Below are 17,418 nucleotides of genomic sequence, written 5' to 3'. Positions count from 1 at the left end.
TTGCTTTTACTGTAAATGACAGGAAAAATAAAAAAACATGCGCAGAAGAAAGAAAGTTGAAACTAATAGATAGCAGCTAAACACCCAGGTAAAATACAAAAATAAAAAAATCAACCCTAATAGAAGCAAACATCAATTTTCTATGACTAACACAATAAAAACAAAAGAAAAGCATGAGCCAGCCACGATAAAACAATGACTACTGACCTTGTATCTATGATATTGATCCACTGCAGTGTCACCATTGCTTTTATCAACAATTTTTCCTAGAAACAAGAAAGACACACCCTATAACTTCTAAACCACAAAATTTTCAAAATACCAATTCAAATTCTTGTCATGGAAGATTTTTCTCACAAGCTTGTTACAGATTAAAAATGAAAAATACCATCGGTGTGTGAAAAGGCATCCCAAATGCTAGGACCCCTACCACCCTCCTTGCTAGCTCCTTCAACCTATAAATAAAAAACAAAGGAGAATAAATATCTAGATTGTTTCCAGCAGTTCAAAGTTGTGCCTCAACTAGCTGAAAGGGGCAAAAAAATAAAAGAAACGAGAACCGAGGGACAAAAAAAGTAATACCAGCTGCTTTCTCAGTAATATGTTAGGAAACTTAGTACAGGTTGATGTTCATTGTTCTATGGTAACTATAGCAAATTTATGTTCTTCCAGTTTTAATTGTAAAAAAAAAAAAAAAATATTATGTTTCCTGTAAGTTTCTTGTAGAGGTTATCAACGCAAATCCCTAATTTTATTTTGTTTTTTAACATTTTCCATCTTATTTTCTTCACTTTTTCAACAATAACTCAAAAAGCCATTTTTTATAAACAGATTTGGCATAGCAACAAAATTACCTAAAAAAAAAAAAGAAGCCAACAGCAAGTTCATTGTCCTATTCCATTTTTTACCCCCCAAAAAAAAGAAAAAAAAAAGAAAAAAAAGAAAGAAAAACAGAGGAAAACAAAATAGAAGAAAAGTTCAGAGGACAACATTCCCAATGTGCTCAAATCCCCTATTAATCTGAATCATGTGCCAGTAAGTCTTTGTGGTAACTTTTTATTATTTTCTTTCCATAATTTCATGTTTTCTTTTCATTTATAGTCGTTTCCAAAGAATCATATAACTTTACCATTCACACCACAAACTTTGGTTAAAAAAGAAAAGAATACAAACTCAAATGGAAATGAAAAATGGCCCAAGAAAAAAAAAAAAGAAAACAGAGAACCTAATATGCAGAAGTTGCAACTCCAAAGACGAAATTGGGAGGGAAATCAGTGCGGGAAACATCTTTGGTGGGTTTGTCTGATTCACCATTTTTGTCAGCAAAATCATTGAAGAAGTTCTCCTTCTTGGGCATTGTTTGGAATTGAGAAAGGAGGGATGTTTTTTGGTTAATGCCTCTGCTTCAGTTTGAGTTTGAGTTTCAGTTACAGCAATAACTGTGCGTGTTTGATAGATCTCACTCTTTCTCCTCTATGAGACCACTAATATAAACTATCTAACATTCAACAAACCAAAAAAGTGTCTTTATTTGGCAATGGTAGTTGCAATGCACATCACAAACATATACGTTACATATACATACATAATAGACCCCCAGTACGAATACTATTCATATATATATATATATATTTTTTTTTAAAAAAAAGTAGTCTGAATAAATAAATAATAAAAATATAATAAATTTGCGAACCCAATAAAAAGAGCATGTGAAAAAGAGACCAAAAAAAAAAAAAAAAAAAGCACATTTGACAATTTATTGAATAAAAAAAAAATCACTTTTAAATCAGAGATTGGATTCTTCACTTTATATTTTCTGAAAATTTATATTTTCTGTCTTCACTTTGTTTTGTATCTTCCATACATAAGCTCTCTCTCTCTAATATATATTTATATATAAAAATTACCACTCCATATATTTTTCATTATTAGCATTTTTATTATTAATTCTGTTGCTTTACTACCAATTCATAACTTTATCAATTATTTTAGGAAAAAAAAAAAAAAAGAAACTATATAATCTATTGAAGGTTAGGTTTTTCCTTTTTTTTATTTTTTGGGTGGGGGGTTGGAATATTGATAGTTGGATTGAATAATTGAAAGTGTGAATTCGTTTTAGATATTAAATCGACGCTATATTTTATTCTCATGATTACAATACACATGGTATACTTCAATTATGTATTAATTTATGATTTATAAATTTAAAAAAAAAAAAAAAAGTTGAAACTTTGCAACCGATAACATTGCATGAATAGCTTCTATCAAAAGAAGGCTCAGGAAAAAGACAGACTTTGCAAGAAAAAGAAAAATAATTGTTAAAGATTCGCAATCAATGGTGACATCACATTTACCTACCGAGTGTTTACTTTCCCATGACACATGTCCTTAAATAGTCCAATCTATTTTTTTCTTTTTATAAAATGACTTTAGGCTTCATGTATGGAGAAAGCGAGTTGAATTTAGGCCCCTGGGATGGGTTAAAGGACTCTACGTTTCAAAATATAATAATTAACAACCATGAACCTTTTTTTTTTTTTTTTTCCTTGATCAATGCGACTAACTGTTACGAATATATTTTTGAAGCACAACAAAATAAATTTATTATTAAACAATTCAAAGAAAATTAAAAGAACCCTGGTCTTATAGATGTCCCCTCTCTCTCTCTCTCTCCCTCTCTCTCTCTTTCTTTTTTTAGTTTCATATTTTGTTAATCATATTGTTTTTTGGTGAATTATTATTATAATGTTAGAATACATCATTTTAATACATATCTTACCATAGTTTGTTAGCTAGTATAATAATATGGTAAATTTCATTTAGAAAACCTTAAATTTATCATAATTATATTTAGATCATATATTTTTGAAAAATTAATATTAACATTTTTTCAATTTTTTATTTATTTATCAAAATAAATTTATCCATCAATTTTTATTAATTAATTTTAATTAATATATAAAGGAAGGTTAAAAATTTAAATTTTATGATCAAATAATATTGTGAAAATATAACTTTAGTATTTAATTGTTGAAATTAACATGTTATTTTGATAGATATAAAATATTAAAGGTAATTTAACGACGATTTTCTTACGTCGTAGTATTTAAATATAATTAACATAAAATTAATAAGGGTTAAGTGAAATTTTCTAGTGAATCTCTAACTAAACAAGTTTCACTAAACTGCAAGCTAATGTAGATATGTTTTATCTGATTAAACTTTTATCTCTTTTAGTTTTCTCTATCTTTATAGTATCAGAGTTAAGGACTAAATCATGGCTAGAAATCTTAGAAAAAAGTTATTTTAATGTCATATTAATTAATATTTATTTCAAAATATTTGAATAATATATTGTTGCAAACAAATTTTATTAAAATTTATATATTTTCAATCATATTATAATTTAGTTTTATATTTTTAAAATAAATTATAACATATTATTTATTAATTTTAGTGAAAATTTAGTAATATATATAACATAAAAAAAGATAAGTATATCAAAATGGTATTTTTATTGAGTAAAATTTATTATAGGTATTTTTTAATTGCAAAATTACCACTAGTTTTTTTTAAATTTTTTTTTTCTCTTTCTGGCCTTAGTGAAAATTTATCTTTTTTGTGTGGAAAACCACAACTTTGCTACGTTTGAATATTTATTTGGCAATGGGAAAGTGCGTGCCCAATGAATGAAATTTCCACTTATGTGGACAAGCACGTAAAAAAGTTTTTTTTACTATGTCAGTATGCAAAAAAGTTATTTTCATCTATGTAGTATAATTTGTTTACATTTTTAGAGATATTTTAAAATAAAAATTTATCTTTAATTTATTATACAAAACTAGAGTTCTAAATTTTTCATTACTTACGAAGCAACTAGTTCTAGGAGTTCAACAAAAAATACAAATTTGGATTTAATTTATTGTACAAAACTAAATTTAAGTACTTATGAATCTTAATTTCTTCCATTATTTACCAAAAGTAATGAGAGAAAAATTGATTTTCATTAAATTGATTTCCAAGAAATGAAATTTAGGGGATTAGTTTCCTTTCAAAGTTTCCCTTTATTAGTATTCTATCAAGATTACAAGATATATACATATATACATATATATATATATATATATATATATATATATTATAATCTAATAGCAAGAGGGGGAGGTGATTTGAACTTATGACCTTAAAGATGTAAGAGAATCTCCAAAATGGTCAATGTGAATTACTACTTATGAAGTATGTAAATTAATATTATCCAAATTTGTATAACATAAATATAAAATTAATTTTAGCATGATTCTCCGATGGTAATATATAGATGATTATTTGTGATTATTAATAAATTCTATATAGTTTATAATTTTTTGGGAAAAAATTGACGTTTTAAAAAAAATTTTGCTTTTAAAGAAGTTTCAAAATATTCAACAAAGTCTCTAAAAATAGAGGGTTATTTTAAGAGTATCTTTTTTTTTTTCCACATTAATTTGACAAAGTATTTGGATAAACCTATTAAAGTGGTCGTGTATTTTTCTACGTGAAAAAAAAGTCTAGTGAGTAGACAAAGCCATTGGAAGTTACTCTAAAGGAATATGTGGGGCTTATCGCTAGACTAACTTTATTTGTCCTTTATTGGTTAATTTATCTAAAGGAATATGCTAAGTATCACAAATTTTTTGAACTGCCAAAACTTTCTTGTAAATGACATAACAAATGCTATTAGTTACAAGTCGAATTATATTTTTTAATTTCGGTAGTACTTAATCTGGTAACCTACGGCTCATTTGGAAAAATTTGTGAGATTAAAATTTTTGAATCCTTATCGTCATTTTTATTTTAGTAGTATTAAAATGACAAGCTATGGTTCATTTGCAAAAAATTGGGAGATTAAAATTTGGGATCTTTATTCAAAATACCGTAAGAAATAATAATTATTATTAGTATTTGTATTTTTTTTTAAAAATTGATTTAAGAATAAGTTAACCATTAAACTTCAAAATTAAATAAAGTTGACTTAGTTAGTAAACGGATACATATGAGTCAAAAATTATAGATTTGAGATATCGAAATGGAGAGAATTATTGTAAATGTTCAAAAATAAAAAATATTAAACTTTAAATATTGTATATGTTAAGGTAACTTTATCAATTAAGAAATTTGAAAAATAAATGAGCTAGGCCCTATACATAATGTTTTTATTTTGGTGCAGATATTCTCTCTCTCTCTCTCTATATATATATATATATATAAATGAATATTATTTGTTTGTTACTACTAATAAACAATCATTAATAAAATTTACATGTCAAGAAAAAGTTTAAATGACTATTATTAAAAATTTGCTTTTAGAGATTTATTATAAAAAATAATATAATTAAATACTCTTAATTAACAATAAAGATTGATGATTGTCACCGGTAATCACAAATAGCAAAGCTTTTGTTTTAAATAAAAAGGTAATTTTTTTTGGGGTAAAGACAAAAATAGGATGTATTCTACCTTAACCTACGATTTCTTTTTTAATTTTTAATTTTTAATTTTTTAATTTTTTAATTTTTATACCTTGATACGTACAATTGACTTTGCTATATTACTTTGTGAAATAAATTAGGAAACTGAAGAAAAGAATACGTGAAAATCCTCGTTTGTTCGAAGTGTATAAGGAAATAAAAACAAAAAAACACAATTTATAATCATACAATACAAATTGAATAACCGACTATTAATTAGGCAATCAAAGTTCCTGTTCTCTTTATAGAATAGAAGGGTGGTCAAGCTTGTACATGGATCAGCACATTCTGTAATTTTTTTTTTTTTCCATTTCTGTCCATTATCAATACAATTATCTCATTTGAAAAAATAACAAAATAAAATAAATCAAGTAAAAAAAAAATTAAAATGAAGTTTAATTCTATCATCCATTGGACGTGAATAGGGACATAAAAACAATAGTTTGTTCAAAAATTTAATCAATAAATGAGCCTTTTTAATCAAATTAATCCTTAAATCTATATTTGAAAAAAAAAAAATCCTTAAATCTATCCGTATATATACTTAATTACCATATATGAATATTCTCATGATTTTCTAAGCCATTTTTCTACCACATATTCCTTCATACACTTACTCTATATATACATTGCTTTCTGTAAATTTTTATTCCCACGCCAACCACTTAGTTTCTAAGTCCTGAACTAATGGCAATTGACATGGAAGAGACTTTAAACATAACAGCAGCAGCAGCAGCATCAAACCCTATCTTATTTTTGTTTTTGCTCCCACCTCAGAAATGGTATTCTATTGAATACTCTTCAACCTCACAAAAACTCATTCCCTTTGCAATCTTCTTCGTTTCCCTTGTCATCTTTCTTGTCAAGACCAACTTCATCAATATCTTTACCAAAACCAAGAGAGTGCCTTCTCTTCCTCCTGGTCCTTCTCCATGGCCTCTCGTCGGAAGTGTCCCCGAAATGTTGAGGAACAGACCGGCATACCGGTGGATTCACCATTTTATGAAAAAACTCGACACCGATATCGCTTGCTTCCGCTTAGGAAAAACCAATGTCATCGCCGTGAATTCACTGGAAGTCACCAGAGAATTCTTGAAGAAACACGATGCAGTTTTCGCCTCGAGACCCATAACCATAAACACCGATATTTTCAGTCATGGGTTTTTAACCACGGGTGTAATGCCATGGGGAGACCAGTGGAAGAAGATGAGAAGCGTTTTGATCCACGACGTATTCAACCATTCGAAAACTCAATGGCTGCTTGAGAAACGCAACGAAGAAGCCGATAACCTCGTTCGATACCTCTACAACCTGTGCTCTGATGGAGGATCTGAAGGGAAAGTGGTTAACGTGAGAACCGCAGCACAGCATTACTCGGGAAGCGTGATGAGGAGGATGATGTTCAACCAGAGGTTTTATGGGAAAGGGAATCAAGATGGAGGACCTGGTGTTGAAGAACAAGAGCATGTTTCTGCACTTTATACAATGCTTTTGTATCTGTATGCTTTCTCTGTAGCGGATTATCTTCCATGGTTGAGGGTTTTCGATTTGGGTGAGCATGAGAAGAAGGTCAAGGAGGCCATGGAGGTATTGAAGAAGTACCAAGAAGTTATAGTGAACGAGAGAGTTCAGCAATGGAGGGAAGGGAGGAGGAAAGAGGCTGAGGATCTTCTTGATGTTTTCATTACGCTTAAAGATGAAAATGGAAACCCTGTATTGTCCGATGAAGAGATCAAAGCGCAAATCACGGTTAGAAATTAATTATCTAACTATCTTATGAAAATTTGCTATACATGCAAATCACGTTTATTATTATTATTATTATAATTATTTTTGAACAAACGTTACAAATCACGTTTATTTATGCATTAAAGATAAATAATACAATAAATTTTCTTATCCATTTCCAAAAAAAGATATGCAGTAAGTTGAATCGAATCAAAAAAGTATACAATCAAATTACATGAAATAAAATTTATAGTTCTTATGTATAAAAAATTGATAGTGCATATTTTATATATATATATATATATATTTATCTTTTTCTTTCCTTTCATTTTTTTTTGTTTTTTTTCACCTTTTTTTTTCAGTTTCTATTAGAAGTATGATATATATATTAATATATAAATATTTTAAACTTCAAGCAAAAAAGACAGATATATTAATATATAAATATTTTAAATTTCAAGCAAAAAAGACAGATAAAGTACTTTGCCCTTAATTAATTTGGTTTATGCGAAAGCAGGAAATTCTTCTTGCAACAGTGGACAATCCTGCAAAAGGGATTTTGTGGTTTCTTTCTTGTTGTTGGGTAAGAAAATCTTAGTGATATTGTTTCTCCTTTTTTATGACAAGAGAAATACAATTGTTTCTCCTTTCCATGGCTGGCAAGATATGATACTTAGCCATCTTTTCTACTTTACCTTAGCCATATGTGTGTACTTCTGCACCTCTATGATGTACAAATATGTAGTTTCTGTAATTAATATTTGATATTTTTTATGCTGTAGATAATCCACTATTTGCTGGAACAAGTCATTATCTTCCCTCTCCCTTGTTTAGTTTGACGTGAAAACTCTCTTTAAGATCCTGATGCATGCTGCAACTCTTATCTCTTTGCTAAATTATGCGGGATTTTGAAGATGTCACTTATGGAAATGACACAGGTTCACTTCTATCCTTTTGCTCTATTGACTTTTCATTTAAAATTTTTATCTTGTCCCTACTATTTATTATCTTTGGACTTTATATTAATGGGGATTTTTCACTAGGTGGTAAGACATGCATTAGCATGTGCTTGTGTGTGTGTCTTTATAGATAGATATATATATATTGTTAAAATAAAGATGAAGAAAGAAGATTGTATATATAGAGGGGAGCATTTCTACTCATGTTTACTTCTAGTTTGGGACAAAACTAGATGAAACAACCCAAAGTTGCTAAATACAAAAATGCCCTAAAATAATTAAACTTGCAAAATCTCGCCCTCTCACACACACATGGCAGTACTCCTATTAAGTATCTTCTTCATTTTTCTTTTCGTTTTTATTTTTAAATGAAATAAGTATATTGTGTACTGCTTTATATTTTTTGCTTTGACTTATTTTCAGCTGATCATCTGGAGCTGTATTCTTGTATCTTTGTTGAAATGTCCTCTCTAGCTGTTTTATCCATACCACATTTGGCTTCTTCCTCTCACTTCAGCATAATTCAAGTCACTTCTTAGTGCTGGTGCATGTGCCATGTAGTTCCTACGATGACAGTGTAATTTTTTATTTTTTATTTTTTTTTCTCATTTCCCCCTGTAGAATTTTTTTAACGTAGATGATGATGAAATGGCTGAAGATGCTGATGATAATTTGCCTGCTGAGGATACTCGTCTGCTTGAGAACAGTGGATGGTCTTCTCGGACCAGGTATGTATGATTCGTTTTCTCTACCTGTCTGCATAAGATGGGTTTGATAATCACATTCTTCTTCTGGTTTCAAAGTTCCGAATGCAATACCAAATGAACAGTGTGTTGAGGTTTCACTGGTGGTCTTTAACTGAGCAATCTGAGGGGCATATGTATCATCCTGTTGATTGTAGCAACAAGGTTGTAACATGGATCATATTTATATGTATATATCTGTAAAATATTATCATTTTCAATTGAAGAAGCTAATTTACCTGAATCTATGTCGAATGTGTTTCTGGCTATCGTAGAGTTTCAACCAAAACTGAATTCTCCTCTTTCGCCTCCGCTCTTTAATACCAGTCTTTTCCAATCTTTTAATTTTGTGAGGCAGGGATTGATAATTTCCTGTCCACATATTTTGATAACGTAAATTTACATGTCCTTGATATGGAAATATATCTTCTATAAAACATTACTGTTTGTGTATATACATATATACATATATATATATATATATATAGATATATAAAGTCCGAGTTTTATTATTTTATGCCCAAAAAAAATGAAAAATCATGTAAGAAAGATTGGGTTAAGGTGTGTTACTTTGTTTTATGGATAAGGATAGTCCAAGTTTTATTATTTCAAGCTAAAAAAATGAAAAATCATGTAAGAAAGAATGGGTTGTTGGCAAAATAAGCTAATCATATTTATATGTATGGTGACTATTATTTCCTTCAAGTACAATATTATTTGCATCATATAAATGAAGAACCACATCCCTTCCTTAATTTACATATGAAGTAACAAACTACAAGACTATTATGATAAGGTACACATACCCTGAATGAGTTTCTTAGACTCGCAAGACTCACTAGCAATAAATTACCAATAGAAATAAAGTTCTTGGGCAAGAAGAAAGTTCTTTGGCAAGATGGCATTTTAAGGAGAAGTTGATTACTCGTTCTTGCCATTTTTACCTTCATCAACCTTGAAGAACCTCAAGAACCAATAAGCAGAAGACTTTGGGTGGCGGGTTAGTCCATCCTTGTAGTCGACGTACACCAAACCAAATCGTTTAGTGTATCCTTGAGCCCATTCGAAGTTGTCCAGTAACGACCACGCAAAGTATCCCCTCAAATCTACTCCATCCCTGTCCGTGCAACACATAAACAACGACTCATTATTCTTGTAGTTTCATAGATAGATTGGCATGCAAGTGCACATGTTCACGCATAGGGTGGATGGGAACTAATTTTGGGAACGAAAATTGCATTCAAACAAATGTGCAAGTGATAGGGAATCTAGGCTGCACAATGAGTCACCAATTTCTACCCACAAAAAAGTTCCATACCATATACTAGTAAATACATTTCTGATTCTCCCGTGCCCTCCTTGCTATAGACTCTAATTTTTATAAAACTGGAGGTTGAAACAGACAATCCTAATGGCAGAGTTCTAATAATTTGGAGGCAAACAATGTGAATGGGCGACTCATAATCTATTGAAAAAGAACTCAGAAACATTATTTGAATCATAAAAAAATATTAAACTATACTCACTTTATTGCCTGAGCAACTGCTGCTAGATATCCCTTATAGTAGATGACCCTCAGTTTGTCATCTAGCATTTCATGAAGTGGGAGAGTGTCATTTTCTTCATCATCCATTCCTGCAAAATGACAAGGAGGGTTCAGAAAAAACAGGACCTAGTTTGATATAACATGTTACAAGGTTTTAATTTGCTACATTTCAAACAAGTTTTATCAGTAAGTTCAATCAAATCCTATTGAGTTGGATTTGGATCGGCCAGGTACTTTGATCTATTAGTTTTACAAACATCCCTAGCTATACATCTGAAAGGTAAATCCAGGAATGCTTACCATTCTCAGTAATATAAACTGGGGGATTATTGTATTTTTGTGCTATGTAATTAAGAATCTTCCTGATGCCCCAAGGAACAACATAAAGCCATTCTGATGCTGCCTGCCATATTAATCTTTTAGCAAACAATAAAACAATTCATAACACATAGACATGCTCACAGTAAGTGAATGTTGGGGCTTGTGTGTGACAGACTGTGTGGCATCGGGGGTTTGAGAGAGAGAGGATTCATACTTTATCACCGATCAGCTCACCTCCTTCCCATTCAGCTGTTGACAGAGAGAATAGTAGAAAGTAAGAAACTTTTTCACAACTGAATAAAAGAAGAAGAAGAAGAAGAAGAAGAAGACTGCTGGACGAAAGTAGTAAGTTGGTTTACCAATTCTCTCCATCTGTTGTGCTTTAAAGAAATCACTCTCCTCAGGGCTCTCTTTTACATAAGCAATAAACCTTGATGTATAGTGATTCAGGCCAATAAAGTCAACTGAGTTTTTAAGCAACTCCTTGTCTTCTTCCGTGAATTTGGGAAGTCGATCTCCAAGAATTTCACACATAATTTCAGGATATTCACCAAAATATATAGGATTTAGGTACCTGTTGTAACATGAGGTTTAGCACAATTTAAGCATTATACCAGTTAATAGTTTTACTCTAATAACAGGTTAAGTTACCATAAATTCCAAAAGCCTGAGCTATTAAGAAATTAGCCAAAATGTGTATGCCAAACTAACATGTAGACAATTACCAAGTAATAAATGGAATTGATATATACATTATCAAGGGAGAGATTTATAAAGACATTTCCAAACTCATTTCACTTGTCATTCATCACACTGCAGCAGGGTTGGAAGTGGGCCAAAGCTGAATAAGAAGACAGCTGACAAGCAAAACAGACAAATATGACTTTATTTGCCTTTAAAAACGATAACATAACAAGAAACAAAATCAAAGAATGGCCCATATATTCTAGCACCGTTCGACCTTTGTTTTCATCTATCCAAAGTGTTAAACTAGAAGGTATGCATAAACAGCCACGTGTATGGTAGAGTATCACATGGAGGAAGTACACTGTGAAGCAGAATACTTAAACTAGGGCCAATATGCTTTGTTTTTCATTGATAAAAGGGTGCATAGCAGTTGGGTTACATTTCAACTAGAAGGAAAAATCAAATCTGTCAGTATTGTGTATGACAGACATGCAGTCTTGTGTATATATTTTATCATTGACCATTCGCCTTGTTGTCATGCCAACTATAATAATTGTTACATAATAAATTTAATCGGGTGAAAAAGTAGTTTACTAAAGACCCTAACCTGTCCCTTTATCTCTTCAATTAAATTATTACTACTACAGACAACAGAATTGCAAGTCAAGAACCGTAACTTAAATGAAACCCTTCCTTTTTTTAGGGTTATGAGGTTCTCATTTCCAAAACTGACATGCTTTGAAGTTTGAACATTTACAGTTACACTCATGAATTTATGTGGACACACATGCATGCATAAATGAAAAATAGGAAACATAAGTAATCAACCAAATTTAGAGGAATATGACAATATTTTAGAAACTAAAAATTATACCATAAGTTAGGGCATTACCATCCAAGCTGAAAGTCAAGGCGCCTTGCTGCAGCAATTTTATCTTCAATTTTATCCGAATTAGCTTCTGCCCATTCACAATCTACCACCAAACCCACTTGACCCCCTTGTTTTTCCTGCAACAAGAGATAAGCACCAGGAAAGTTATCCATGGGTTTAATTCATATGGCACCAATAACACATTTGTCACTGACTATAGATAAAAGAATCATCTGTATTTCAAATCATGGGCATATATATCTTTACAACACTAGGAAATAGACTAGATGTAGCATTTTCATGGTGATTTGAAAGTCAAAATTGAGTATGACAACCTATTGGCCTAATGGGTAAAATTACGGCTGTTCTGATGCACTATTTTTGCTTAGGGATGTCCTCGTTATACTGTTTCAAGGAGAAACAAATTTAGAGAAACTATCTCGTTGACTTTAAACTTTCCATCTAGAGAAACTGTCTCATTGAATTTAAACTTTCCATTTAGAGGTTCTTCACTTAAAATATACAGTAAAATAGTAATGTATGCTACATAAATTTGCTGAAATAGACTAATCATACAAGAACCAAAAAAAAAAAAAAAAAAAAAAAAAAAAAAAAAAAAAGAGAAGAAGAAAAAAGTAAGTTCGAAAGAATTTTATCTTGTGATAAAATCACTAAGCTATAATTGTTAAAAAATCCCTTATTTGGAAATTACCACTTCTAGGTTTATATTCTACTATGATAGATTTTACTATCATGGACAAAAACTAACACAAAAAATTAACCTATCATGAGCTAAATATAACCTTCACATTCGTGTAGAAGAAACATGCTTAGTTCATGGTACATAACAAATTTGGCGGCGTACTATTTTGCACACCAAATACTAACTTAAGTGAATACCATAAACAAGAGGTTCCAAGGTGGAATGGGAGCTTCTCAACACAAAGCTTATTGGTTGGTTCTATTGGATCTCCCTTGTCCACTTCTATCCCATCCCATCCGAAAGATTAAAAACATGGGAACAGAAAAAATGTACTGAAAATTGCAGCACACCTTATACTTGCTTTGGTAAATGGAAAAGGCAGCTGCATGGGCCAATAATTGGTGGTGTGCAGCTATATATGGCTCAGTTGATGAATTTTCATTTCTTCCAGGAGCAACAAGTCCAAGACCATAACCATTCACAGCAGTTTGAAGGGGCTCATTAATTGTCATCCAGTTCTTTACTCTATCACCAAAACTTTTGAAGCAAGTTTCTGCGTAGATTGAGAAGTATTTTCTGCATATTTTCCATGTCCAGGACACAATTAAATGGGATTCTGAAACAGTTTATGTTTATACTTACTATAGGAAGTAGAAAGACAGATTAATAAAACATTATTTCTTCCTTCCATATTTCAAAAAGGATGACAAAAAGTTTCAAAAATTAGTTAGCATGAAGTTAGCCGTCAATGAGACTTCTTTTGGTTCACTGAGAGCACAATGTCAGGCAGGTCATTAAAATAATGCAAAACTCTATGGAACCCTTCTCAAGAAATCTTTGATTTCAGTAGGGCCATGCTATCACTAAAAGCGTATAAAAGACTTAAAATAGTTAATACCTATTTTTGTTAATTTGTTGAATGTAAAAATATGTGGTTACATTAGTTTGATATAAAATTGAAGCATGCCTATCAAGTCTAACATGTTAAACCACAAAACGGTCTTATCAAAAGACCCTACATTCCCATATGTTTGCAATTCTCCTGCTATAAAGGTCATAGGCTTTCAGTTTATTATATGTTTATTAATAACTAATTTCTTCTTAATTATTTTAGGCTTATTAAGTCTTGACATTTCTTTAATTATCAGGGGTTATCTAGGAATTGCCTTGCTGGTTTTATTTTTCTTCTTGTGCTTGAATTGCGTAACACATACTTAGATAAATGGGCCTTAATGTAACCTAGTTTACTGGACTTGCAAGCAGAACAATCTAGATCATCCAATCCCTAATGTCTTTCCCTCTGCCTTCATCTTATTTCCCTTTTTAGTCATTCTCCCTCTTTCTGTTTCTATTTCTTCTCTATCCTGCATGATCCAGCCTACTGATTATTCAATAAAAAGGTATTGGAGATTATCTGGTTTCTGAGAACAATTATAGCTGCACAATGAACACAATACTTACACAATTTCCTTATTCAGCCATCCTCCCATTGTTTCATGAAGATGCAAAGGAAGGTCCCAATGGTACAAAGTTACATAAGGCTGAATACCTGAGGGGCCAAATTTTTTAAAATATGTGTATGATTGATGAAGCAATAAGGAAACCAGATGAAAATGATTTGATACCTTTTTCAAGTAAAGCATTAATGATGTTATTATAGTAAGAAATACCCTCTTCATTGACCTTGGTTCCCAAACCATCTGTCAGAAGCATAAGTTGAAAAATGAAAAAAAAAAAAGGAAAAAAATAAAATAAAAATCCACTTCCTCAACAATAGCTAAAACCATTTTGTTCACTTCCCAACCATAAGATGTATAGGGTTAAAGTTTTGGCGTCAACATAATAGCAGAGACAAAAGAACAGTGACTTTGAGGGTTCCAACAACACTTTTGTCAGAAGAGAGACAAATACAACATCAAAGGATGAAATGCAACATAAATGGATACATGGAAATATATCCATATGCATACATTAAACGGCCTCAGCTAAGCAAGGAAACAATGAACTCAACTTGACTTTCTTCTTCGAGAAAAGAAATTAAATTCTTAATTCTTAGGAAACCTAATGAATTGCCAAGTTATTAGAAAGATGCATTGTTGCCGCTTGATGGCTTACTATAACATACATCTCATGCAGCAACCCAGTAGAACCTGTTCCTGTTTAGCATTTGAAAGAAGTCTTCTGTATTGTACTTAATGAAAATGAAGTAGTAAACTTTAAGCGTCTTTTCCTTTCAGAAAGTTGTAAATAAATTCTTTACCTGTGAATCTCAATTTTAGATATTTAAAGTATCAATCTCAGAGTGATTAAGAACCAAACATTTTTGAAATTGGCAAGCTTATAATCATTTATTCTTTGTGGCGAAATGTTGCTCAGGACTGTTGAATGTTCTGATCAAATGGCTAAGAATCACTTATGTCTTACAACTTCGATGAGTAAAACATCAACTACCCCCTATCAACATGCTAGCTGGTTGAGCAATCAAGCATATCCATATACTAAATTCCCTAAATCATGTAAACAAAGTTTTTCATGTCATTTAAATCAGCTTGAAAGGATTCAATTATATTGCTACTAATCTAGAAAGAACAAAATGACAATACTAATGCTTCATTTTATAAAGGACATGATGATAATGTAGAATACTAAAGTGACAAAATTACTTTTTGTATTGGTAAAAATGCATTAAAGATGATAAAGCAAATATATATATTTATAGACATACCAGGGAAGATACGAGACCATGATATGGAAAAGCGATAAGCCTCAAAGCCCAACTTGACTATAAGTTCAACATCTTCCTGATCATCAGTATTGATGTTTAGACAACCAAAAACCAAAAAAGGTTAAAAAAAATAAAAATTGAAATTGCTTTTACTGTAAATGACAAGAAAAAGAAAAAAACATACGCAGAAGAAAGAAAGTTGAAACTAATAGATAGCAGCTAAACACCCAGGTAAAATACAAAAATCAACCCTAATAGAAGCAAACATCAATTGTCTATGACTAACACAACAAAAACAAAAGAAAAGCATGAGCCATTCATCGATAAAACAATGACTACTGACCTTGTATCTATGATATTGATCCACTGCAGTGTCACCATTGCTTTTATCAAGAATTTTTCCTAGAAACAAGAAAGACACAGCCTATAACTTCTAATTAAACCATAAAATTTCAAAATACCAATTCAAATTCTTGTCTTGGAAGAATTTTCTCACAAGCTTGTTACATATTAAAAATAACAAATACCATCGGTGTGTGAAAAGGCATCCCAAATGCTAGGACCCCTACCACCCTCCTTGCTAGCTCCTTCAACCTACAAATAAAAAACAAAGAAGATTAAATATCTAGCTGTTTCCAGCAGTTTAAACTTGTTCCTCAACTAGCAGAAAGCGGCAATAAATAAATAAATAAAAGAAACGAGAACCGAGGGACAAAAAAAGTCCTGACAGGAACTTTCTCAGTAATATGTTTGCATACTTAATTCATAATTCTATGGTAACAACAGCTAATATATTTGCTTCCAATTTTGATTGTAAAAAAAAAATATTATGTTTCATCTAATGTTCCTGTAGAGGTTATCAACGCCTATCCCTAATTTGTTTTTTTTTTTTTTTATAAATATTTTCCATCTTATTTTCTTCACTTTTTCAACAATAACTCAAAAAGCCATTTTTTATAAACAAATTTCGCACAGCAACCAAATTACCAAACAAAAGAGAAGCTAACAGCATGTTTATTGACATTTACTCAAAAAAAAAAAAAAAAAAACAGCATGTTCATTGACCTCTTCCATTTTTTCCCCCAAAAAAAAAAAAAAAAAAATAATTAGAAGAAAAGTTCAGAGGACAACATTCCCAACGTGCTCAAATCCCCCATTAATGTGAATCATGTGCCAGTAAGTCTTTGCCGTAGATTTTTATTCTTTCCTTTCCATAATTCCATGCTATCTTTTCATTTATTGTCGTTTCCAAACAATCATATGACTTTACCATCCACATCACGAACTTGGGTTGAAAAAAGAATACAAACTCAAATGGAAATGAAAAAGGGTGGAAAAGAAAGAAAACAGAGAACCTGATATGCAGAAGTTGCAACTCCAAAGACGAAATTGGGAGGGAAATCAGTGCGGGAGACATCTTTGGTGGGTTTGTCTGATTCACCATTTTTGTCTGCAAAATCATTGAAGAAGTTCTCCTTCTTGGGCATTGTTTAGAATTGAGTAAGGAGGGATTTTTTTGGTTAATGCCTCTGCTTCAGTTTGACTTTTGAGTTTCACTTACAGCAATAAGGTTGAGGAAAGAGACAAGACTTTGCAAGAAAAAGAAAAATAATTGTTAAAGATTCGCA

At 30.9% G+C, this 17,418-nt stretch overlaps 2 protein-coding genes across 3 annotated transcripts; one reads left to right on the top strand and one right to left on the bottom strand.

Annotated features, from left to right (window-relative positions):
- The first annotated feature begins 6,194 nt into the window (after positions 1 to 6,194).
- On the top strand, positions 6,195 to 9,230 carry LOC107410651 (tryptophan N-monooxygenase CYP79A68-like). The gene is made up of 5 exons (XM_060812097.1): positions 6,195 to 7,256; positions 7,753 to 7,818; positions 8,816 to 8,922; positions 9,024 to 9,102; positions 9,213 to 9,230. The coding sequence occupies exons 1-5, from the start codon at positions 6,195 to 6,197 to the stop codon at positions 9,228 to 9,230; spliced, it is 1,332 nt and encodes a 443-aa protein (XP_060668080.1).
- Positions 9,231 to 9,585: 355 nt separating this feature from the next.
- On the bottom strand, positions 9,586 to 17,365 carry LOC107410669 (beta-glucosidase 42). Of its 2 annotated transcripts, none has more exons than XM_048468474.2 (13): positions 17,146 to 17,365; positions 16,318 to 16,384; positions 16,134 to 16,192; positions 15,791 to 15,866; positions 14,691 to 14,765; positions 14,527 to 14,614; positions 13,416 to 13,641; positions 12,384 to 12,499; positions 11,164 to 11,378; positions 11,019 to 11,053; positions 10,784 to 10,886; positions 10,464 to 10,572; positions 9,586 to 10,054 (listed from the first exon to the last, which is right to left on the bottom strand). In XM_048468474.2, exons 1-13 carry the CDS (start codon positions 17,275 to 17,277, stop codon positions 9,859 to 9,861), a joined length of 1,497 nt encoding a protein of 498 aa, XP_048324431.1. In that variant the 5' UTR covers positions 17,278 to 17,365; the 3' UTR covers positions 9,586 to 9,858. The 2 variants fall into 2 exon arrangements, with proteins under 2 accessions (XP_048324431.1, XP_048324433.1); XM_048468476.1 differs by having other exon boundaries at positions 16,134 to 16,214; positions 17,146 to 17,221.
- Between the last annotated feature and the right edge of the window lie 53 nt (positions 17,366 to 17,418).

The sequence above is a fragment of the Ziziphus jujuba genome, chromosome 10 (assembly GCF_031755915.1).
Source record: "Ziziphus jujuba cultivar Dongzao chromosome 10, ASM3175591v1".
In the NCBI taxonomy this organism is placed as follows: Eukaryota; Viridiplantae; Streptophyta; class Magnoliopsida; order Rosales; family Rhamnaceae; genus Ziziphus; species Ziziphus jujuba.
The sequence above is the reverse complement of the archived record's forward strand: the minus strand, read 5'-3'. Positions and strand labels throughout refer to the sequence as shown.